Source organism: Chelonoidis abingdonii, chromosome 6 (genome assembly GCF_003597395.2).
Source record: "Chelonoidis abingdonii isolate Lonesome George chromosome 6, CheloAbing_2.0, whole genome shotgun sequence".
NCBI lineage: Eukaryota > Metazoa > Chordata > Testudines > Testudinidae > Chelonoidis > Chelonoidis abingdonii.
Genome location: NC_133774.1, coordinates 42,616,695 through 42,643,021, shown reverse-complemented (window position 1 = coordinate 42,643,021; position 26,327 = coordinate 42,616,695). Strand labels below are relative to the sequence as shown.

General features: G+C 41.1%; 1 protein-coding gene across 5 annotated transcripts in view; it reads right to left on the bottom strand.

The window, feature by feature from the left end:
* Positions 1 to 673: 673 nt before the first annotated feature.
* The window catches only part of CWC27 (CWC27 spliceosome associated cyclophilin), a 214,987-nt gene continuing 189,333 nt past the window's right edge, over positions 674 to 26,327 (bottom strand). For 2 of the 5 annotated variants that reach the window (XM_075066976.1, XM_075066978.1), the window contains 2 exons: positions 2,997 to 3,059; positions 674 to 1,287 (listed from right to left, as the gene is read on the bottom strand). In XM_075066976.1, the coding sequence (XP_074923077.1) occupies positions 1,119 to 1,287; positions 2,997 to 3,059 (232 nt within the window). In that variant the 3' untranslated portion in view covers positions 674 to 1,118. Of the gene's footprint in view, positions 1,288 to 2,996; positions 3,060 to 5,891; positions 5,912 to 26,327 lie in introns of those variants that run through there. The other 3 variants (XM_075066977.1, XM_075066980.1, XM_075066979.1) reach the window with 3 other exon arrangements.

The window sequence follows — 26,327 nt, the reverse complement described above, 5'->3', positions numbered from 1 at the left end:
GTTGTTACCAACTAACTGCTTTACTATATGTATGTGTAGCTTAGAAATTTATACAACCAAAAATGCCATATTCCCTGGGATTTCAGATATATTTTTCTTTTATACATACTTCCATTATGTGCTAGAGAAAGCTGCGTTATGTACGGTTATTTAAATCTGCAGCTTCCTCTGGTGGCTTTAAGGTCACTACATGCTAGCTGTAAAGTGTTTAAAAACAAGAGTCTGAGATTAGTTTTGCAATTTCTGTATCTCAATATTGAGATAAATAAACTTGCAATACTGACAAATCAGTAGAGAAGATGAAATTAGAGGAAGGATACTTTGTAATAACTACTCTCATTCTTGGAGTCTAAGCTTCTTATGAAAATGTGATTTAAATTATTAATTTTTTCCCCATATTGTTATTTAAATTTGGATTCTAAAATGTTCTCAAGCTTGTGAAATAACGTTTCCAAACTTGTAGATTATCATGTCTTTCCAAGTAATTTTTTGGATATGTTTCTCAAGATGAAGAAAATTTAACCACACCCTCAAATTAAATTTTGATTGAGTTTCAAGAGAGCTGGGAACATTGTACACTTTGTGCTGGAAGTCTGGAATTTTTAAATCTATCTTCTGAACTTTGTGATACAGTGAAGAACCCAATTGCTTAACTAAACAAAAAAAATCAATGATCTGTAAATGGACTTAATCTTACAATTTTAAAAAATTAAATCTTAAAAAAGACTGTACAGCTGGTGGGAATATTTTTTTCCCCATTCTTTAACATTTTCATTTTGGAAAATATCTTTTCTTCACTGTCTTGAAAACATACCTTCTAATTACACTATTCTCAGTATTTAATTGCTATACATTGATTAAAACGATGACCAAAACTATTATATATTTATTAAAATTTTGAAGTGTTTAAAGAGAGCTTGGATTATGCACTGAGAGCATTTGCTTATTTTTACTGCACAATTCATAAAACAAATAAGATAGCTGTATTTCAAAATCAGACAACAGGTTCTTGAGAGATTCCTTTTCACACTTGTAAAGTGATATTTTTTAGGAACCACAGCTACTAAAGGGCCAATACTTTATTACACTTTACAAGCCAGCTCTGGACAGCTTTACATTCATTTCATCTCCTTTCTTTTTTTCTCCCGCATTATCCTTTTGCTTTGTTCTCTTCTCCTCTTATTTACAGGATTCCGAGGATCATAGATTTCAAAAGTGTCTTCATCCTGCATGCTTGCATCTTTCACTTTTCTGCTTCTGTCCTCAAACTGAAGTACATGTGACAACCTAAAAGAACCCAAACAAATCATAGTTCAGACTTGCTGAGTGAAAGAAGTGACATTAGACATTGTAATTACAATATCCCTGGCAAAATGTACTGTTGTGAGATGGTCATCAAATGCAAAAATGAATTTACTACTACATATCACAGGGTAACCACTTTTACTTTCAAGTTTAAATGTTCTCATATCAGTGTTGTCTGATGGGCTTTTATTTCTAGTATCGAGTTCTTTTGTCTTGTTTCTGTTTGATGCACCTTCCCAGATGAGTTAAATATAATCTTTCCAGAAACTGGGAGTGTTTTTCAGGTTTTCCTATTAGTCACTATGGACTTTTCTTTTAATACCTATGGTCAGCATGACTGTAGGCCTATTTCTATTTTTGCATTGAAACCTCCTACAGTAAGTCCAGGGAACCTTTAAGATTAAACAGGGAATGCATCAGTCCTCCTGTTCCACTTTAAACTGAACATGCTTTCCCATTCATAAATAGGTTTGGAAGGCTCAGATTTTTATTGGTAAATGTTGGTAAACACAGATTTCACCATACAGACAAACCCATGACAAAATGTTTCCATTGATAACCAAAATTTACAATAGACAAAGTCAGAAAAATGCTGCTTGAGAACTTAGGGTGTGATTTAAGAATATTTACTGTGTATTATGATGTGATTTTGACAGTTTGTGTTTTAATGTTTATAAAGCTTTAACTTTTTGCATTTCAAATTCTACGGTCATTAAATAAATATTGTCTGACGCCCTTAATTTCTCACAACCATGAAAACTTAAATGGATAAAATTGAAAAAATGCGTACATAAAATGGATATTATCTATGAACATTATAAAACATAAAAATTGAATTCTGCCAAGCCTTTTCTTAGATTAAACTCTAATTCTGCTCTTCAAGTCAATTTCTTTCTATTGTTGATTTGAAATCTTGACCACATCGGTAGTTTTCCATTTAATGAACTACCCAGTGGTCTGAAAATGTTAACATGTTCTGGAGTCATAGATATCTTGTTGGCATAGTCAGTGGCAGGAAAGCCTGGAGTTGATCAACTCTGGCCTTATTAGTAGGTGTCACTGAAGTGGGAATTAGTATGGAAGATGTCAGAAAACATGAAATTTTAGGCTAGCCAAAATAAAACTTTTAAGGGAATAAAATTCAATTGCTCTACTCTACTGAAAAAAGACAAAATGAACCACGCATACGTACGACAAGTATACCAGTTGTAAAACAATAATCTTCACTGACATGTCAGATACTTTTCCACCTTGCAACATGCTGAACTGGATGCGATTTAACTTTATATATACTTAAGTGAGCCTATTGATTGTAACATTTTAAATGAAAAAACCTCCACTCCATTAATTTCTACCTCTGCCTGCTCAGAAGAGAGATTTTCTATGCAAAACTGCTATTTTAAAATCAGTACAAAAGACTTTAAAATTTGAAAGTTCCATACAAAAGGTGACAATTTCATTTGCATTCAATGTATAAGAATGAGTATAACAATAGAGTACAGTTAAATCTGATATATAAATATTGTGTTCTGTTTCCTATCTATGGATCCAGTTCTGCAACCACTATTAGTTCACACTTCTGTGAATAGTCTCAGGCCTGGGCTACACTAGTGGGGGGGTTCGAACTAAGATATGCAACTTCAGCTATGCTTTTCGTGTAGCTGAAGTCAAAGTATCTTAGTTCAACTTACCTGGCCGTCCTCTTGGGGGCGAGTCGGCTGCCGCGGCTCCCCCGTTGACTCCGCCTACTCCTCCTGCCGAGGTGGAGTATGGGCGTTGATTAGCAGATCAATTTATCGCGTCCAGACGAGATGCAATAAATCGATCCCCGATACATCGAACGCTACCCTCCGATCCGGCTGGTAGTATAGACGGACCTTCAATTAAGTTTTTGGGCACTACTAGCAGTAGCAAGAACTACACTTAAAAGTAATGGCTTCTCTGCATGGGCACTTTAGTCCATACTAACTTGTGTTAGTGAGGATTGAAAAAGCCTGTGTATATGTGATGCAAACCTTTAAAGCACATCCTCTCCCTAGTTGGTGCCCTGTTATCTAAGTGTACTAAATTTGATGCGAATTAAGTTAGTGCAGATTATTGTTCATGTACACAGAATGCTGCTGCAGACAACTTTGATAGCCCTCCAGCAGCTTTACAAGAGTCCTCAAGCAGCTGCTTGCAGCTGTAGTCAGAACCTTGATAATCTAGCCATCTGGGGAGAAATGGGGGTGCAGGCAGCTTTTGTGGCCAGCCACCACAATAAGAAACTGTTAGAGGAAATATTAAAACAGATGGTTGAAAAGGGTCACTACCAAGACGCCTCTCAGTGCTGTATAAAAATCAAACAGCTAAGGCAAACATACGAAGACAGCAAGGATGACAGAAGAAGATCCATCGTTGGCCATTTGACCTGTCCATTTTTTAAGGATATGGAAAGGCATTTTTAGCTCACATGATGGCCTTGCAGAGACTCAATGCAAGAGCACAAGTTGGAGGAGGATGACAATGAGGAGGACAGAGAAGATATCTCCCTGAACAGCCAGGATCTCTTCAGAACTTGGGACCCAGAGAGTGGCCATACAGGAAGCCAGCCCAATTCCCAGTTTCGGACACAGGAAGAACAACCTACAGAGCCTGTCAAGGGGACCTTGGCATGTAAGTAATCATCCATGTTGTTGTAGCTAAGTCTTAACAATACTTTAGTTCAGGCCTTAGGCCTCATCCTGGGCCTTTATCAGGGCCTTCACTTACTACATTCTCAGAAGGACAAGCAGCAGCAAAGGCAAGTTGTTCACTCATCTGTGAATAGGAATTGCCCCCATCCACCACACTATATTTAAATTTTGAACTTTTTCAATTTAAATCTGTTTGTTTACAATTGTTAGCAAAATGTGTAATGTATTTCATTCTTGGCAGTTACGGACTGGCATATACTAAGCAATAAAAAACCCTGAAAATTACAAATAATCTGGAATCCAAGCATAGTACACAACAAGTACAAATTTTCATAGGTAATGTGGTCTTACAAAGAATAACAACACAGGCTCAAGATAAAGAGTGTGACAACATGCCACTTTCACCATCCAAAAAGAAACTCCAGTGCTCACAATTCAACACCCTGCCCCACCATCCCTCAAACATGGATAACAACTGCACATCGTCAGGCACCAAACTCCAAGTAAGAACAAAAAGCATCTCTGACAGCATTAACCTGGTGGTTTACACTTTTCAGTGGATGCCTTCATGGTTGCTTATGGTGTTCAGCAAATCTCTGTACCTTCACCTCCCACTCATTGTTATGACTTTCTCCCTTTCACAAATATTGTGCAAAATACAATCCACAGCTATTCTCCTAGGCAAGTTTTGTTTTGCAGCTTCTAACCCAGTCATAAAGACAGCACCATATAGCTTTGTGACTACCCAACTCACACTCCACTGTCATTCTGCAAGTACTGAGGCAATAGTTAAACTGTTCCTTTTCTTCTCTCCAATAGCCTGTGAGCAGCTTCATAAGCTAGAGAAGCAGATAATATGCTCCAGGTCTCTCACAAAGACTGGAGCAATCTCTATACCATTATTGTCCATCGTGATCCTGGGGCGCAAACTTTCCACTATTCATTAAAGGTAACCTGACGTGAGCTCTGAAAGATCCTAGCATTGTGGACCTTTCCAGAACACCCAGCATTTATGTTTGTAAATCTGCCATGGCAGTTGACCAGGCCTTGGAGAAATAGTCTTTTCTGTTTATAACCTCCAAGGTGTGATGCGGCAGGGAAAAGATAAGCACTTGGCTCTCATCAATTGCTTCAATACAGTTTCGGAACCCCACATACGCAAAGCCATCAATAATCTCCTGAGCACCAAGCTGTATAACCTGGTTCAACAATACCTTCTGCACAGCAGCACACACCTTCACGACAATGGTCCCAACAGTCAATCTCCCCATGCTGAATAGTTGGCAATGGACCAGTTAACAGTCAGGAGTGGCTGTCTTCCATATGGCAATGGTGACATCTTCCATATGGCAATGGCAATGGCAACATCTCAACCGGTATGGGACACCGCTACTACTGTAGCCCCAAGGCCAATTCAGCACAGATCTCCAAAAAGCTGCCTTCACCACAGTGAAATTCTGTTGCCACTGCTGGTCATCCCTGGTTTGAAGAAAGATTCTCTGCCACCAATCAATGCTGGTTTCCTGGGTCCAGAAATGGCGCTGCACTGTGTGAAGCTGCTCCAGGAAGAACTTGTGTAGTAGCAGTTCCTTGTTGATGTCCCCGCTTTTCCTCCATCCCCTGTTGCCTCTGGAGGAGCCGCTGTTGTAGCCACATCATCTGCTTGATGGCATGGCAGCTGCAGTCCAAAACCAAAGCCACCTAATGCCAACAGCTTATATAAAGCACAAACAGCCTTTGCCTATTGCAGATGCCAGCATAGCATATCTTCAGAGCATTCTTGCATCCATGCTTGCCAACAGGAATCTCAACTAGTGCAAACTAAGCTCCCATATAGACAAGTGCTAAGTGTTTACAGGATTGTGTAATAAGGCTGTTCATGTTTTTAGTAATTTGTATTCATTAGCAGGTGCTTGGGAAAGACCTGAAATCTTAAAAAAAATCAGCATCAGTATGAAAGTTTCATCACAAGAGGAAATATTGTCTTATCATGCTTATATAATATACTAAAATCTGAATGAAAGAAGCCATTTTCCACAAAAGCTTGAAGCACAAACCTGAACATGTAACACTTTTTATGGATAACTTCTCTATAATTACATCTAATTTTCTCATTTAATAGAAATCAAAGTGTTTTAACTTGTTTTTCTTTCAACGTTTGTCTTAAAAAAAGAAAAAAAAATCATCCACGACAGTCACTGATTTTCAGCACAATAAACTCCTGACCTATGTGCTTCTATAAATCACTGATTGTACTGAATTGAAAGCATGCCTACATTTTACAATGTCCTATGAACATATACATGCATATTTGTTAGACTTGTTCCAATATATAACGTGTCAGTAGGTTATAATTCTGTGCACACTAATAACTCTACAATTTATTTTCTTTATAATATCTAAAATTCAGCAAAGAATCCTGTGGCACCTTCTAGACTAACAGACATTTTGGAGCATGAGCTTTCGTGGGTGAATATCCACTCACCCACGAAAGCTCATGCTCCAAAACGTTTGTTAGTCTAGAAGGTGCCACAGGATTCTTTGCTGCTTTTACAGATCCAGACTAACACGGCCACCCCTCTGATATCTAAAATTCAATACAACTTAATTTGCCCTTGTGGTGACTCATGATTGCAAATTTGTAGTTTAATTCTAAAAGAGACTGAACAATAATTAATTTTAGTTGACACTTACTGCATTTGTCCTTTTCTTCTCAATTTATTAAATATGAAAATTAGAGTACTGTTCTCTAAAATTAAGATACAACAAGAATGACAACATTCTTTGGAAGTGTTACATACACTCTGTATACATTTCATAATTTGGTGCTTTCAGTTTGAATAGATAACACCACATGTTTGCAGTACAGGATTGATAGAAAATGTGGGATTCTCACACAGAGCTTCTTCCTCAGCTTGCTGGGCTACAGATGCTGAGCTGGGTGTAGACTAGGTACAGTCTACTCTTTCCCAAGGCTGGAGGAAACCAGGAAGGAGATTGTGATTTTGAGTCAGCCTCTATTCTGGGACAGAGGAAAGAGAGGGCCAGGGAGAGAAGTATGAGAATGGCTCTGTACCCTGGTGGTTAAAGCACAGTTGTATCAAACGTGTTAACATAACTCAGTCACTGGCCAACATGGTTCGGGTTTAGTATACAGAGACGGCAGCCTGCTTAGCAGCATGGCAAACACATAATTAAACGTCATTTTTATTAAAATGACCTTTTATTAAAACCCCCTTGACAGTCTCTTAGATGGTATTAAAGATTGTAATTGCCATCTTTTTGGGGGAAAAGAGAATTAGTTGAGATAGGTTGTTGCTGTTAAAGTCTGATTCTGCTTCCTAGAAAAATAAAACAAGACAAAGCACACAAAAGGGGAAAGAAAAGAATAACAAAGATAGAAAATGCACCTTCTGTATCTGTGACACTCTGTGCCTTAAAGCAGCACCCTGGAACCCCCATATTCACCACTGGCATATAATTATGATGTTTTGTACAAAGTATGCCTTGTGGGGTGTCATTTTAAAAGTTGATCTGTTGAACTCTTATGTTCTATTGGATTGTACGTACTATTATTGTATGTGAAGTTATGAAGTTTTGCTGTGTGTGTGTAATACTGAAATATGTTGTGAGGTTGGGATCACCCACAACCAGTCTTTCAGGTACAACAATACAGTAGCCAGATGGACTGATAGCCCATTAAAGGGAAGCCACTGTCTCAAGAACTGTATACAATGAGACTTGTCAGAGATAGCACATATACAATGGAAACTGCTCAACCCATGTCATACCAAAAGATCTTTCAAGCAAGCTGGGAGAAACTATGAAGTGGGGAAATGACATCATGGCTTGGCCTCACTCCCCCTACAACTCAACACTTGGAAATACGTCTGGAGGACAAAGACTTTGAACTGGGGAGAGTGGTCCCAGCTTGTGTATTGAAGATCTCTGACTTGCTAGTACCACCTATCAGGGTGAGACACTGTTTGATTCAAATCTTGTTTAGTTTATAACTCAGATTGTGAATTTACTTTTATTTCTTAGGTAACCAACTTTGATCTCTACATGTACTACTTATAATCACTTAAAATCTATCTTTCTGTAGTTAATAAATCTGTTTTATATTTTATCTAAAACAATGTTTTTGTTAAAGTGCTTGGGAAATCTCAGCTTAGTTTACAAAGGCTAGTGTGTGTCTTCTCCACTGTGAGGGCGGGGTGGACTGGGTAATGAACTTACACTGGTCAGGCTTCTGACCAAGGAAAGACAATATAGTTCTGAGGGTGCAGGGCTGGGGAACTGGGGGGAATTGGCTTGAGCCTCTCTGCTGTTGGTTCATGAGTGGCTGGGAGAAGCATTCGTGTAACTCAGTCCCTTCCTGTGGATATGTGTAAGTACAGTACCTGCAGAGGTTTGTAGCTTGCCAACATCATCAGTGTGAGATTACCCCAACATCATCAGTGTGAGGTTGTTAGGACAGTAGGCTCAGCGTCCCACAGCAGATTGCACCCCAGGAATCCCATCAGAGTGTCTGTTGTTTATTTTCACTTACAACCTCACTAGTGGAAAAACAGGCATGAGACAGTCTTGTCAGCCACTCTGAAACCTGGTAAACTTGTACCAGCATTGAGTTGTTTAGGTTGCATTTAACTGCCTCTTTCTGGTCATAGGCTTACAGTAGTGTAGCAAAATATACCGTATGGCCAGCTAAGCCAGAAGATATAAGAGGGATAGTAGGACAGAGAAGAAATAAGATGGGGAAGGGAATGGACAAAAGGAAGGAGGAGGGAACACAGTCTCACTGCTCAGCTGGTGTTCAGGATTCGGTTGGAACTGGTAGAATTGGCGGAATCATCTGGATCCCACTTTTTGGCCTGGTCTGGATCTCTCAGGATCAGAATGAAGGTCCATCATTGCAGGATATGGTGGTGGTAGCAGCCATGATAGTGAAGCTCATTCCAATGGCCAATTTTTCTCCCAAAGTCTCTTTCTTTAAGGACCACAAAAGGGAATAATGGGTGGAATAGCCTGTCCTCCCATCATTTTGTCCACAATAGGTCTAACTTCCGAGACACCAATTTTGGTTCACTGATTTCCGGTTCCACATGTTTCTTGTTTCCGAAGCATGATCTTAACACTGTCCTTGAGTTATATCTATACTCCTTTTTGTTTGGACCAATCCAGTCTATCTTGCTTTTGCACCTTTTACCATCAACATTTGTTGTTATAGGTAGCGAATTGTGTCATCCTATTGACGTAATACAGTTGAGCTCACAATTAAGGTAAAACTGGAGGTCCAGTGATCACAACAGCACTCTTCTGGGAGGTGGGAGACCCAGAATCCAGTCTCCCTGCTCCAAAGACTTTTTAAATTATTTATCCACAGAGGAACAGAGACTGAGAGAGCCCCCACATCAGAATATCCCATAGTCCACTGGTTAGAGCGCTCACCTGAGAGCTGGTAGATCCTTATTAAAATCCCCTCTCCTGCTCAAATGGAGCAGGGACTTGACCTGGGGATCACCATCTCCCAGGTGAGTATGCTAACCACTGGGCTAAAAGTTATGAAAGATCCTCCTTCTCCTCCTCCTCCTGCTGCTCTTTTGCTTCTCGCAAAAGTAGAGGAGATGCCTAACCCCAAGAGTTTGCAACTGAGAATCTCAAACAGAGGGAGGCACAGAACTCCCTGAAAGGTGTAGAGTTAGGGGCACAACCCTCACCTTGGCATCTCCCATGGGTTAATTTAGTCAAGGAGCTGCCTAGTGTACTGGCTTTTGTGAATGTCATTCAGAGGTGCCTGTCATTCCGCATTCATGGTAAAGGGAGCCCAGGTGCCTAGCTCACACATTGTGAATCCCAGTGGTTTGCTAAGTATCAGAGGGGTAGCCATGTTAGTCTGGATCTGTAAAAAGAACAAAGACTCCTGTGGCACTTTATAGACTAACAGACATATTGGAGCATAAATTTTCGTGGGTGAACATCCACTTCGTCAGATGCATGATGTCTGTTAGTCTATAAGGTGCCACAGGACTCTTGTCGTTTTTTAGTGATTTGCTAGGCACCAAAAACATAGGCATGGTGATGCTGAGTAGCTTAGAATCTAGCTTGAATCTAGCTCCACATTTGCATTGCCAAGCAATTGGCTAAGTATTCTGTTCAACAAATACGAAGGTGGTCTTAAGAAAATTGTACACAGATCAAAACTCTATTTTTTGTGTGAAACAGCTAGTTGCCCAGATAATTTGACTACAGTCACTGTGCTGATGGCTCCACTTTTTAATCTCCCAGAGTTAGTACTTCGAAAACCCCACTCTGCAACTTATACTTATCACCAGTAGTTGACAGTTCACTCTATGCTATTATGACACACACGCCAACCGTTTGGTTTCTTCTGTATTTGAAAAGTGGAAGAAATCAGTTTCTTTGCAGAAGATTCTAGAAACAGACGAAGCACTTTACATTTTAAGCTCACAGCTGACTTCTGATAGAGAGCTTGCTGAAAACATGTGCCAAAATATTCAGACCATGGAGCTAGATCAGGGCAAACTATGGCCCCTGGGCCAGATCCAGCCCATCAAGGCTTTGGACCAGGCCCACAGGATTGCTACCCCCATGGCGCTGCGGGGCTAAGGCAGGCTCCTTGCCTGCCTTGGCTCCGTGCCACTCCTAGAAGCAGCCAGCACCACATCCCTGCGGCCCCTGGCGGGGGGCAGAGGGCTCTGTGCGCTGCCCTTGTCTGCAGACACTGCCCCCTCCCCCCGCAGCTCCCATTGGCTGAGAATGGGGAACCGTGGCCAATGGGAGCTTCGGGGGAGGTACCCACAGGCGAGGGCAGCGCAGTGAGCCCTCTGCCCCCTGCCCACTCCCAGGAGCCACAGGGATGTGGTGCTGGCTGCTTCTGGGAGCAACACAGGGTCAGGGAAGGCAGGGAGTCTGCCTTAGCCCTGCTGTGCTCCGCTGCCACCCCGGAGCTGTTAAAGGTAAGTGGTGCCGGGCTGGAACTTGCAGCCTGCCTGCACCCCACACCGCAACCCCCTGCCTTGAGCCCCCACTGCACCTCACACTCCTCCTGCACCCCAACCCCCTGCAGAGCCCCCTGCTGCACTCCAACCCCTTGCCCTGAGCCCCTTCCTGCACACTGCACCCACTCCCACACCCCAACCTCTTGCCCCAGCCTTACATTCATGGCCCTACATGCTATTTCCCCACCCAGATGTGGCCCTTGCGCCAAAAAATTTGCCCACCGCTGAGCTAGATACACAAATGGGCTTATGTGCCCAAGTCCAACAACTAGGTGCCACCGACATTCTCAAACCCCTCCGCTCAGGTGCCACTTAACCTTGCAGGTGCCTAAAGTCTACTAGCATCTAAGTCTCCATTGGTAGGCAAGTGCTCCAGTGAAGAACTCAGCTGCAAATAGCGAAAGGAACAAGTTCTGTCATCTTTCATTTTGAGTGCCTTCAAAATTTGTCCACACCAATGTCTGCATGTCAAAATTAGGCCATTGTACATATATTAAAGCTAAAAGCACAAATATGAATTTTACCTAGAAGTAGGTGCATATACAACACCAAGACTAGCTAAGAATGTGGCTGTTGCTTCCACTATCAAGAGACACTGAGGTAAGCAAGACACAGCTTTTCACATTCTAATTAGCAATAGTGCCTCTATGGACCTGAGAGTTAAACTCCCACTAGCAGACATATACACGCCTAGAACATGTACAAAAACTACAAATCCCTTCCACATTTAGATCAAATAAGTTCATCACAATAAATACCAAAGTCATGAATATTGTAAATTACCATCACTACATTTTATATGGAATCAGTTCACTCCGTCAGTGAGGTAAAAGAGAAAACAGCTAGGGTTTACAACATTCTGATCACTGTTTGAGTATATTTTTGGATATAACTACAAGGATTTCTAAATAATTTGTTAGGTAGAGCCTAACATGGAACTTAATTTTCTTCTATTGTTTATGTTTCTTCAGTCCAACGCTGACCAAAAGCAAAATGCCAATTTTTTCAGAGTGATATTTGAGTGATTCCTCTTTCTTTAAATTATGCCCTACTTATAACATAAAACTTTCCTAAAAATACTGTGAAATCAGAGTATTCAGAAAGTACAAGCATGAATAACAGAGAAAATGTTGCAACATTTTCCTTCTGTCACCCTCATGATATATAGCCAGGAGATAGAATTGTAGCCGATATGAACAGACAGACAAAACAGATGAGTGAGTCCACAGATCAAAGCAAAAGAGGTTTCTCTTCATAGGAAAAAAAAGTTAGCTGTTCTGGAAGAATGAACTCACTGGCACTCTTTTCACTTCCAGCAGAGTAATGAGTGGCATAAGAAGAGGAGAAACAGAAGAGACCAAAAAGAAAAATAAATTGAGGAAGAAAGGTAAAGAATGAAAAAGGAAAAGAATGAGTAACAAAAACAAAGAGAATAAAGGGAGGCTGACCAAAATGCAAAGAATGGAAAATAAAAAGGAAGAAAAAAAGCCAGAGAAAAGGGTAAATGAATGAAAATCGAAAACAAGCAAAGAATTCAAATCAAGGGGAAAAAATGAGAGAAAACACAGGACTGAGACACAAAAACAAACAAACAAAATAAAAACCAGAATGGCAAAAGAAATGTGAAAAACCAGAAGGTTTTAAAAGAGGTAATGTTATATAAATGTAAAACAAAACTAAGCCTGCAGCCCCTCTCCTCTAAGCTGATGTATCACAGCTAAGAACAAGGTTCTTAGAACTGCTTTGGCTGCCAGTATACACTAGTGCTCCCACCATTGTAGTACCAGTGGATCTGATCTGGTGTTACAGCAGGTTAGAGAACTGAACAAAAATCTGAGTGTAGGTACAGCCCTGGTTTACTGGGACAGGCAATAAATGTGCCCTGTTCCCAGAGTCTGCCTTAGGGAAAACAGTGCCCTGGGAGAACTTTCTTTGGCACTCTTTATGTACTGCTTCCCCAGCGGCGGGCAGCCACTCAGCAGGCAGAGCAGCAGCAGCTGGAGTGATGGTGATGTTGCAGTTGTCATGCTGCTGGGAGGGTGGAGAGGGTAGGCATGTGAGTGCCTGGCTTCTGCCCAACAGCCCCTTTTATCTCCTTCCACTGCCTTCCAGGTGGGCATAGCCCTTCTGCAGCCTCTTGACCACAGCGCCCTGGGCGGTTGCCCATATCGGCCACCCATAAGACTAGCCCTACCTATTCCTAAGGCAGCTTGCATCCACCACAATTGCTCCTTGCAATAGAAGACTCTAGAGGAATTCCATCACCATTTCCCATCTGTCACATCTTAACATTATCTAGCTATCCATCTGGCTTTGGATACTATACCCTGTGTGTGTGTGCACACACCACAAACTCCTACTTCCAAAATAATTAAACTATTTTCCTGAAAGCTGTGGAGAGAGGGAGGGAGAGAGAGCGCGAGCTTGTTAATCTCTATTCTTAAATGCTTGGGAGGTGCTTAGATACTAGAGTACTGGGGTGGGGGTGACACACGTAAGTATCTAGACCAATAGACACCAAATCTGAACCTCACCTGAATACATCTGCTTGAGCGTGGTCTCATTTGTTTATGTGAGCCATGTGGTGGTGTAAAAACCATGTCCCCATGCAGCATTCCTCCAGGACTTGCTGCTTTCTGTCCATCCATCCATCCACAATATCAAGCTATGAAAGCCCTTACCCTAGTAGCACCCATTCCATTGCCACAGAAGCAATATGGTCTCTCCCTATATCATGTTTCCATACATTACGGACATATTTTACCAATCATCATCTTATCATTTCCATAAGTTTTGCAGTTCACTGACACTAATTATTTATTGTCACATAATTCAATTGGTGACCACTGTCCACTGCCAACTGATTTTACTTTATCTGTCTTTTTACACTGCCCTTAGTTTCACCTCTGCCCATTCCTGTGTTCCTCTTCCCTACTATCAGATTACCTCTCCTCTCCTCCAAATTCTTGTGCTGTCACAGAACCTTCCAGCTCCCTTGCCTCAGTTTTACTAAATTGACAACTTCATTAAAAAGAATGAATTAAGGCTTTTTTGCTCACAGACAGCAGAATACTAATTTTCAGTCACTACATAAAGATGTTAAAAATATTTATCATGATACCACATGTCCTGCAATGGTTACAAAAACATTTCCAACATCAAGTAGCATGCTTTTCTAATCTTCCAGACTATTGAATTAATGCTGAGGCAGAATGAAAACTGAAGGTAATACTGAGAAAATCATCACACAATATATTAATAAGGAATTTTAAACCAAAATCATTGTGTTTTAAGTCCTCTATATAAAATGATTAACTTGTGGAACTGGCTTTATTATTCCATGTCCCAAGACAATATTGAATAGTTTTTACCTCTTTTAAACATAGCTCATTAACAAATAAGCCTTAATTTAGCAGATGGAACTCGCATATTTTTTTCAGATTTTAGACTGACCTCAGAGGATCATTATAATACTGAGTCACAGAAATCACCTTAAATTGTCATTACAATTTCAGTCTAGATAAAGGTGCAATTTAAACACTGTTGGTGGGCTACATTACCTCTGCAAGACCTGAAAAGCTGAGCACATATTAAAAAAGGCAAACTGGGTGTATTTACTTAATAAAAAGGCAATAGACTTTGAGCACAAAAACTGTGAAACATAATTAGTCGAACTAAAATAAAGGATGTACAGTGTCTAAAGTCCAAACAAGAACAATTATTGAATAGAATATAATTCAAAACTAAAAATCTTGGGCTATTATTAAGGTTCCTGCATAAAGCAAAAATCTCCCTAATTTTTACATAAGGAAAACTGAAAATTTAATTAATAAACTTATATCTGTATTAAAGTCAGATCATAGATGACTCATAGCATTGATTAGCACATTGGAAGGGAATACTGTATATAACAAACACTGGCAAAAGATCAGATCAACTTACTTTCTTCAGAATATTTAGCATATAACCTCAGAAGAATGACTAAATATATCCATTTGGATCAGTTAATCAACAACTCTTGTTACTACTTCCTTTAGAGGCAGAAAAGACTTTGGTTTAGGCTGAATGAACATTTTTCTTTGAAGTGTTGAACAGATGATATCACCTAGGCTTGCTTGTTGAAGTAGTTCATTTTACTACAAGTCTTTCCAGGTGACTCCACTGCCAAAATGGATGCTGGAGGAAACAACATTATCACACCAGCAATTTGTAGGTCCTCTAAAATACCAAGGAAGAACCCTGAAAAAAAATGTTTTTTTGTGTTTTCTCCTGGCTTGGGCCTGTACCATAAGATGTACATATCTTTTTGGACAAGTACTTTTTTAGGGATTCTTAACATTTTTCAGTCACTACATAAAGATGTTAAAAATATTTATCATGATACCACATGTCCATCACATATTGTGTGACGATTTTCTCAGTATTACCTTCAGTTTTCATTCTGCCTCAGCATTAATTCAACGAGATTCGACGGGGACAGGTGAGCAAAGCCCACAGGTAAGTGGGGAACATGGAGACCTGGGAGATGGGTTGGAAACAAGAGGGAGCGTGGGCTATAATGGCAGAGAGAAAGGAGGAGCAGGGCAAAACTGGGAGGCAAGATCAAACCAGTATCTTAGATGCCTATATACAAATGTGAGAAGTATGGGTAATAAGCAGGAAGAACTGGAAGTGCTAATAAATAAATACAACTATGACATTTTTGCATCAACTGAAACGTGATAAAACACATATGAATGTGGTATTGGGTTAAGTGCTCAAAGATAGACAGGAAAAAGGAGATGTGTGCTATAATACAAAAGTACACACTTGACTGAGTGGAATCACCTAGGAGACGAAATTTAATCCTGGTTAGACTAAAAGGTAAAAAACAAGTGATGTCGGCTATATATCATACAGCCAACCTAACCAGTGAAAGGTGAGAGCCTTAAAACAACAACAAATCATCCCAAAGCCCAAAATTGGTGGAGGGACTTCAACTATCCAGAATAATGTGGAAAAAAACACCGTGGCACAGGACTATCCAATAAGTTCCTGGACTGGCATTGCAGAGCGGGTAAACGTTTTAGTCAGAAGGTTGAAAAAAGGCGGTTGCTGGGGGAACTGTTTGCTTAACGTGGGAATGCAAAGAGGAGAACTGCCGTGAAATTGAAAAGGTTGAGAAACTTGGTGAGGGAAGGGACCATGGTAAGATCAAGAGAATCCTCGCCTCGACGAAAGTGGGTATGAGTGCCCACGTCGAGCGAAAGCGGGGCTATCGGACGCTCCCCAAACACCTGCTGGGTGTGATCGATGAGAGTGTGCCACAAGTCCGTGGGGCTGCTTCATAAAGGTCAATAGAGTTGCCAATGGCCTAAGGAAGGAGGAGAGGGGAATACAGGCAAGGAAGAAGTAGGGACGACTGCAAATGGATTTCAGGTAAGCAAGATTTTGGGAAGCTCAGAGAGGCTGAATAGGAGAGGTCCGCAGGTAGGTCTATATATACTATTTAATAAACACCTGGAGAAGGGCAAGTTTTCAAAGTACACTATAAGGCCTCATAAAGCAATTTCTTCTCTATGGTAGCTAAGATTGGAAAATTTGGCAAAAGACCCACTTCCTAACTACGAATCTTCAAAACCCTACAAAAAAAAGACATAACAAAAAATATATACTATCAGATTAACCAAAAAAAATAATTAAGACAAACAACACAGAATCAGGGCAAATAGAAAGCAAAGGCACAAAACGAACCTCAAAACTAGCATGGAATAAGAACACAAGAAGACTTTTATCAAACATTAGAAACAAAAGAAGAACAAAGAACAGGGTAAACCACTGCCCCCCAGAGAGGAAACCATAACAACAACTAAAAATGGCAGACCTCTAATACCTTTCGTTTCGGCTTCACGGAAAGTCTAAAAATCCTTAACACATAGAACTTAAATATCAGAAAATCCAAAAAAATACGATTACGTGGGTTCCCATAAAAAATCCTTCTACATATCTCTTTTAAAACAAAATAAAATAAAAAAACACAGTTAAAAATACACTTAGAAAAGTTAGGATGCCTGCAAGTCACCAGGGCCTGAAAATGCATCCTAGAATACTCAAGGAGTTAATAAGGAGGTATCTCACCTCTAGCTATTATCTTTTGGAAAGTATCATGGGAGACGGGAGAGATTCCCGAAGACTGAAAAGGGCAAATAAGTGCCCATCTATAAAAAGAATAAAAACAACCCAGGAAACTACAGACCAAGTTAGTTTAACTTCTGTGCCAGGGAAGATAATGGAGCAAGAATTAAAGAAATCATCTGCAAACACTGAGTGTATAGAAGCACATGGATTGTAAAAACAAATCGGATTAATACCCAATACGAAATGCTTTCTTGATAGGATAACGAGCCTTGTGGATAAGGAGAAAGCGGGTGGATTGGTATACCTAGACCTAGTAGGCATTGATACGGTCTCGCATGATATCCTTATCGATAAACTAGGCAAATACAATTTAGATGGGGCTACTATAAGGTGGGTCATAACTGCTGGATAACTGTACTCAGAGAGTATTATAATGGCTCCCATCCTGCTAGAAAGGTATAACAAGTGGGGTTCCACAGGGTCTGTTTTGGGACCGGCTCTGTTCAATATCTTATCAACGACTATAGATTTGGCATAGAAAGTACGCTATAAGTTTGCGGACGATACCAAACTGGGAGGGATTGCAACGCTTCGGAGGACAGGGTCAAAATTTCAAAATGATCTGGACAAATGGAGAAATGGCTGAGGTAAACCGGATGAAGTCAATAAAGACAAATGCAAAGTGCTCCACTTAGAGAAGGAACAATCATTCACACACATACAAATGAGAAGAGACTGTCTAGGAAGGAGTATGGCAGAAAGAATCTAGGGGTCATAGTGGAACCAAAAGCTAAATATGAGTCAACAGTGTGATACTGTTGCAAAAAAAGCAAACGTGATTCTGGGGAGCATTAACAGGTGTGTTGTAAAAGACACGAGAAGTCATTCTTCCGCCTACTCTGCGCTGTTAGGCCCTCAACGGGAGTATGTGTTCCATTCTGGGCACCGCATTTCAAGAAAGATGTAGAAATTGGAGAAGGTCCAGAGAAAGCAACAAAATATTAACGGTCTTGAGAACATGACCTATAAGGAAGGCGAAAGGTTATAAGTATTTGGAAAGAGAAAGACTGAGAGGGACATGATAGCATTTTCAGGTATCTAAAAAGTGTCATCAAGAGGAGAAAAACTTGTTCACCTAAGTCTAATAAAGAACAAAGCAATGGCAACGCCAATGGATAGTTGCGACATTAGGTTGACATAGAAAAACTTCCTGGTAGTGTGACACAGAAACCCCAATTTGAATCCTCCCCATCATCGGAATCTAAGAGTAGGTTAGATAAATGTCTATCAGGGATGGTCTAGACAGTATTTGGTCCTGCCATGAGGGCAGGGGACTGGACTCGATGACCTCTTGAAGTACCTTCCAGTCCTAGAGTCTATGAATCTATGAATCTATGAAACATAACATTCAGCTCAGATATTTTCATCAGATTACATGAATTCTCAGTTTTCTGTTTAATTGCAGAATTAAAATTGAGAATTTGGAACGTTATGTGATCTCCAGGTTAAAACTAGAAATAGTCCATTGTTCGCAAAGAACAAGGTTGATGAGGGGGGGAAAAAAGCTTTTCTTTATAAGGACTAATGCACCAGAGGCTTGTTGCCTCATTTAAAATTTTTTTTTTTTAAATGTTACTCAACATGGTCATTAAGGACTATTTTTCTCTTAAAATAAGATTAAAGTTGTGAGTAACCAGTCTCCTGGGATACTGCATTTATCCACAGAAAGTCCATTAGGTTCAAAAGACATGACATGATGCTAGTGAGAAAATGTGACTATTTTGGTTTTGTAATGACGTCAGAATTATCCATACGTAAAAACAACGATTAGTTCTCTCTACAACATGGAGACTACAGCTCCTGACCCAAAAGGGAGTTGCATGGGTGTCACTAGATTATTTTAGAGGGGGTCGCAGTATTGACATTCTTACTTCTGCACTGCAGCCTTCAGGGCTGGGTGGCTGGAGAGTGGTGGTTGCTTGCTGAGGACCCAGCTCTGCAGTCAGCAGCACAGAAGTAAGGGCAATACCATACCATACAATCCTTACTTCTGTGCTGCTACTGCTGGCAGCAGCTCTACCTTCAGAAGCACAGAAGTAAAGAGTAGCAGTACTGCAACTCCTTTTTTGGTCAGGACTCCATCAATTACAACACTGTGAAATTTCAAATTTAAATAGCTGAAATCATGAAATGTAAGATTTTTAAAATCCTATGACCGTGAAATTGACCAGAATGGATCGTGAATTTGGTAGGGCCCTACTTATAAGTAGTAATCCACACATACAACATATTTACTGCATTTCCCTATCCTCCTTCACAAAGTATGTTAAGTAGTTTGATGAAAGAAGAGGGGTGCTTTAAACAGAGAACACATGCTTGTAGAACAGATCAGTATGGAATACTTTAATGAAAATTCCAGATTTTGTCCCAGACAGTGTACAACTGTAGAGAAAATTTACAGCATTTACTATACGAACATGTGAACTGCCATTCCAGAACAAACCAGTGATGCATCTAGTCTAATATCCTGTCTCCAGCCATAGCCTGTACAGTACCTGATACTTCAGAAGGCAGCAAATCCCCTCCCCAAATGAACCCAGTCAACTGTGCAACACTATATCATGTGGGCCACAGGATGGGAAGAGGGTAGGGTTCTCTTGGAACAAAATCACATTCCATTTAAACTGCACTCTGTTCTAGTTTTCATAACTTAAAATTCAAAATTTTATTTAGCACACCCCCACCCCTAAAAAATTCTGTATATAGCTAAATGCATGTTGCCTACATATGTTACAAAGCCAGATAATGTTGTGAGTGTATGTAGCAAAAATGGTATACAATACCTCGGACGCTTAAACTGGGCTGTTAGACACTGAAAATATATTATTTCTTTATCTTTCACTAGCTTAGCAATAAATAAACCATAAGATTTTGAGGCAGTAAATGCAATGCTAGACATCCCTAGAGTAAAGCATGGATCATCTCTGAATGTGTTAAGTGAACAAGGAGCCAAATCCAAGCCTAGATGCCTGGCCCAAATAAACTTAGACATGGAGAAATAAAAACTGTATTTCTCTGGCATGGACAACTGCTAGAAACATTAGCAATAAGTAGTATACCTTTGGCAGAAGGACCATTTTGATCATATACAATCTTCCATACATTCAGCAGTGGGAAAACAATTAAATGATGGAGGTTTTGATCATATGCTGGCAGTGTGGGGTTGGGATGGGGCAAGGATGAAGAAAGAAAGGAATTTACTGCTTATTTTTTACCAGCTTAGTGGAAATACTAAGACCCAAATAAACATTTATTTTTTGCCGAACAGAGTAGAAAATCCCCTCTTTCCAATGTGTTTTTAATACTGATCTCTGGCATTAATTTATTCTTTAAAGGGGCCTGTAGCAATCAAAGAAATATTTTGATAATTTCTTTTTTAAAGGTAGCTTGGTAAATCAATAGCCTTAGTAAGAGAGATCCAATATGGGGCCTGATTTTCCAGTCAAGCCAAGCTACGTTGGCTTCAGTCTGAAAAGGAGGGGAACAAACATGACTCTAATCCATCTTTGTGTTCATGAACTGGAGCAGCATTTTCCTTTTCATTCCCCAGGCTAGAGTAGGCATGACAAAGCAGCCTGACTTGGTTTTCAGGAACTGACTGCTGAGAGCACACTTACCAAACTGAGCCCCAAAAGCAACATAGGCAAGGGAACATCTAGTTTGTGAATCCCACTAAGGTTTTGGTGTGAGTTAGTGGTGAGTTGCTGGGTCCTGTCCAGCTCTAATTAGGACACAGAATGCCAGACCTAGCAATTTGAAGGTTTGGTTTCAAAGCTGTTTCTGAATCAAATGGACAGTGCTGAAGATATCCCGGAATCTGTGCTAAGTCAGGTAGATCTTTGTGATAATACAGCCTGTAACTGGACATGATCTGCTGAGATCATGAATTGTGACTTTTCTAAGTTTATCCTCAGTCTTAGAGATTGAACGAGCTGTCCATGTGTTGTACAGAGCAGACTGGAGCTCTTCTAGCAACTTTGCTTTTATGAGTAATATGGAAAGATGTGGACCCCTTGCCTTCTTAGGTGAGTTGCTGCCATTTTAACACATTTGTTAAGTACTTGTAGAGCAGTAGATAAAAATGAAAATTGGACTAATTGAGATTTCCTCCTGCAAAACAGAGGAATTGTGAGGATTACTACCTACAAGGAATGGTGGCTCTAGACCTGGAATTGGATTCAGAACCAGTGATGGAGTATGAAGAGACAATTAATTGGACAACACCACAGAATTAAATATCCACATCAATATGTGCTTCTGCCACATAGAATGTGGTTCCTGTGAGAGGCTTTCCCTTCAGCTGCAACAGATCTCTTAGCACCAATGGACTCATGGTTCCAGTCTTCTTGGAACCAGAGGAGGCATGTACACAGTCTTGAGAATGCTGCTGCTATCTCTTCTTTCTCTTCTCCTAGATTCTTGGCACCAACAAAGAGCATCTTGGACCAGGGTTTGGGACTAGTATAGGTGCCTACAAGAGAGTGTCAAAAAGGCCCGGAGAAAGTGTCTTTTAGCACCAGATTCTTTTTTCTTTCTTTCTTTCTTTCTTTTTTTTTTACACTTCCAGGAGTGTGGAGAAGAGATAGAATCAATTCAGAGTCCAGATCCATCATATATTTCATCTGTTCCATAACTGGATCCCCTCAACTGATAATGCTTTATCCTCAGCTCTCATGCACTTTGGTGCAGGCTTTGTGATCTGTGTTGTACTGAGGAGCACAGGCATTCCATGGCAGTTCACACATTGAAATGAGGTCTTTAATGTAGCTGGGACTTGATCCATTAATTGCCTTGAAAATTAGGACCAAAGCCTTGAACTGTCATTGGAAGCTGACTGGGAGCAACTAGAGGGACCTGAGCATGGTTCTGATGTGTACACAGTGGCCTAATCAATGGAAAAGGTGGGCAACCACATTCTGTACTAGTTGGAGCTGGAGTATCATCTTTACATTCATCCTCAGACACTTTTTAATTACAGTAATCCATGGTAGGTGGAGATAACAAATGTATGGATCACTGTGACCAGGTCCTCTTCTGCTATCTGGCTGTCCAAGGTTAGTAAAGAGTTAAACAGGACCCCAAGGCTTCACGGCACTTTGATGAATGGGGGCTGCATGCCTTCAATGGAAGGTGGAAACAGCTTCTTGACTATTTCTTCAAAGCATCTCCCCCTTCCGACTGGTGTCACTTAACTTTTGCCTGAGTTCAGCTTGTACCAACTGCTCTTCATCCATAAACTTATTTCCTATAGGTTTTCTGATATTTAGTAATGGTGTTGGTTGAATGAGTTGACCATGAGATATATAGCTGAGTTTCATCAGCACACTATTCACAGCCAAACCCAACACATCTCACTACCTCTCCCAATGGTGCATGTAGATGCTGAAGAGAAGAGGGGACAGTATGGGTCACTGTGGGACCCCACATATGAAGGCCTTCAGAGGAGAAGAAACAGTCACACTTCATCACTCTGTGGAGAGGAACAACTGAAGCCAATGTGACTGGCTTTGTTCTATCTACTGTTGTAACCTCCATGATCTCTGAGAGAGAAAAGCCGTAGCTCCACCTGCTCCCTTCTATGGCAGGGGTGGCCAAACTTACTGGCCACGTACAATAATTTTCAGAAGTTTGAGAGCCGGGGCAAATCTGCCGGGGGCCAGGACTTGGGGCTTCAGACCTGCTCCTGATGAAGCCCTGAGCCCCAGCAGGTGCTGCCTGCTGGACAGAAGCCCCAAGACCCCCTTCCCCACTGGGCAGAAGCCCCCACTTCACCCTGTTGCAAGGAGGAGGTCCTGCACTCCGCCCCCCCCAGTCTGGTATGTGGAGAACTAAGGGATGTGGGGGGCTCCGCGAGCTGCACTTTAACAGTAAAAGAGCTGCATGTGGCTCGCGAGACACAGTTTGGCCGCCCCTGCTCAAGGGTCAGCAGGTAAGTAAACAGGACCTCATGATCAATGTTATTGAGGGCAGCTGATAGGTTTAATATCAGCATGGACACCTGATCCTGATATACCACCACCAATCAATGCAAAAAATGCAGTCTCTGTGCAAACCACTCAAGTCTGGACCTAGATCCACCTACAAACTTCAGCTAAAGCAATCTGACTTAGGCATCTAGGTGCTATGAGAGTTTTCTTGCCAAAACCTAAAGCACAACATGGTCTATTCACTTCATAGAAATGGTCATGAGTATCCTTTCTATCATTATGTATCGTGTATTTATATGCAGTAGAAGGTTTTTTTAATTATATGGCTACAGATAGGGTCCATTGCTGGTTGTAAAAATTTGAGACTCCTTGAATTTCGTAGAGAAGAGTGGATTCTGCTGCTGCAGACAGTACATGTAATCACTGCCACAGAATGGTCATAAAGTTCTAAGGACCTCAGTATGTGTCCCAGTAAGGATTCCTAAATTTAAAATTAACACTATATCACATATTTCTTTTTAGCTCTCTTAACAACACTTCTTCAACTGCCTTGTTAGACAGTAAAATCTGGTAATAATTATCAAACACCATGCACACTATTTACAATAGAGTCATATTTCTTTTATTTCTTTTTTTGCATAAAAAAGTAGAATGCTGCTGAAAAGTACCCAAATGTCTGCTGTGCTCCATGCCAATACAGCAGCTCAGCCAAAAATGCAAAGAGAAAAGTTTGCCAAATAAAAGAAAACATAAATTGGTAATGGTTTCTATCTTGACAGAAAATGAAAATTATGCCTCAATGTGTGGCCACTCATGTGGACACAAAAAAATATCTTAGAGACAATAATTTTACCTCAGATAACATACCCTGACAGTAGAGCACAGCATACTGGCTAGCTTTCACTTCCCTTAAAAGCAGCAACCATGACTGACAAAATGGCCTAGGAATCATATAATTTATGCCTATCACACAAGCACATGCCATGCACTCATAATATTTACTAGAAATCATCTTAAGAACAAACACTGCCTTTTGAGGGGTGGGTTGCAAGTAAGAGACAAGGAATTTTTAATGTGAACTTGCCACAATTGGATCAGTCCAGCTGAGGACACTGAAAGAAAAGGAAAAGAGTGAGCAAACCTTTCTCTCAATAAAACAAAGTTTAATTTTAGTTTCCAAAACACTCTAGTGTTTGTGTATATATATAGTTTATATACTGATTAGGGCTTATCTACATTGCTCCGCTCTGCGTACTACAGGAGTGCAGACTTTGCCAGTGCAAACTTAAAGGTTTATGTATTATTGTGGGCCAGGATTGTACGTAACCTCTCGAAGCGGGAGATGTGACAGATGTGAGTCCAAGGCTTTCAATGGACTACACTGAACAACGTGCCAGACAACAACAGACTTTTGAAACAGAAAGTGTTAGGTGGTTTTCCTGGGGAATATGTAGGGGGAAGTGAATTCAAATGCTCCATCTTTGGTTATACAAAAACCTAATCTTTTGAAACTATGCCCTGTGAGGAGGGTCTTGTCTGCTGATTACCTGTTACCGAAGACCAAGTTCAGAAGCCTAAGCTGTATTAAAAAATGGCTGCTCTGCCCAGCTTGGGTTCTGGTTCTGAATCTGAGACAGTTATGAACGTATAACCACGGGGAAAACCAATGGATTTTGAGGGACTGACACGTACCATAGTCCCTGGTTGGAGTTTGGTTGATTTCTAGTAAGCTTTTTAGCATGTGTGGAAGTTATTTTATGGTTTAATATGTTTTCTCTGTAATGCTCAACAATAAACATGTTTGCTTATAAAGAGCTGCTGTGTGGTAAATTATAACTACGGGCAAGTGCGCTGTTCATAACCTCTAGAAAGAAAGCAAAGCACAGACACTGGCCTTTTGGGTGGTCTGGCTTACTGGGGATATCACAGTATAGGCAAAGAACTGTGCAGCTTGGAAGAAGTCCAATCAGGAGGAATAGAGATGCAGGTCTCTGCCCAAGAGAAGTGACAGCTGAGGAGCCAGAAGCCTAGACTGGGAGCCCTGAGGGACCATGGAGAGGAAATACAGAAGTAGTTGCCCTGAACTGTGACACATATTTACACAAAACTGGTGTAAATTGTCATTGTTCCTTTTAAGTCTGTGGAGCTATACCATGGGTGGCCAAACCTACTGGCCCTCTGAGCTGCATACGACAATCTTCAGAAGTTCGAGCGACAAGGCACACATGCCGGGGGCTGGGGCTTGAGGCTTCAGCCCTGAGGGAGGTGCCTGATGGGGCTTGGAGCTTCAGCTGGGCTGAAGCCCCGAGACCCACCTCCCCGCTGCAAGGCAGAGGTCCCAAGCTTCTCTCCCCTCACCCAGTCTAATAGATGAAGAATGGGGTGAGGGCATGGGGGGCTCTGCGAGCTGTACTTTAATGGTAAAATAGCCAGATATGGCTCATGACCCACAGTTTGGCCACCCCTGACCTATACACTAGCTGAGGATGTGCTTCCTGGCTTATTAAACTAACATGTCTAGAACCCCGACCAGGAATATTCTATTTGCTGCCCAAGATCCATAAACCTGGAAATCCTGGATGCTCCATCATCTCAGGCATTGGCATCCTAACAGCAGGATTGTCTGGCTATGTGGACTCTCTCCTCAGGCCCTACACTACCAGCACTCCCAGCTATCTTCAAGACACCACTGACTTCCTCTGGAAACTACAGTCCATTGGTGATCTCCCAGAAAACACCATCCTGGCCACTATGGATGTAGAAGTCCTCTACACCAATATTGCACACAAAGATGGACTACAAGCTGTCAGGAACAGTATCCCCAATAATGTCACGGCTAACCTAGTGGCTGAACTTTGTGACTTTGTCTTCACCCACAATTATTTCACATTTGGAGACAACATATACCTTCAAGTCAGTGGCACTGCTATGGGCACCCGCATGGCCCCACAATACGCCAATATTTTCATGGCTGACTTAGAACAATGCTTCCGTAGCTCTCGTCCCCTTATGCCCCTACTCTACTTATGCTACGCTGATGACATCTTCATCATCTGGACCCATGGAAAAGAAGCCCTTGAGGAATTCCACCATGATTTCAACAATTTCCATCCCACCATCAAACTCAGCCTGGACAAATCCACACAAGCGGTTCACTTCCTGGACACTACTGTGCTCATAAACAACGGTCACATAAACACCACCCTATACCGAAAACCTAC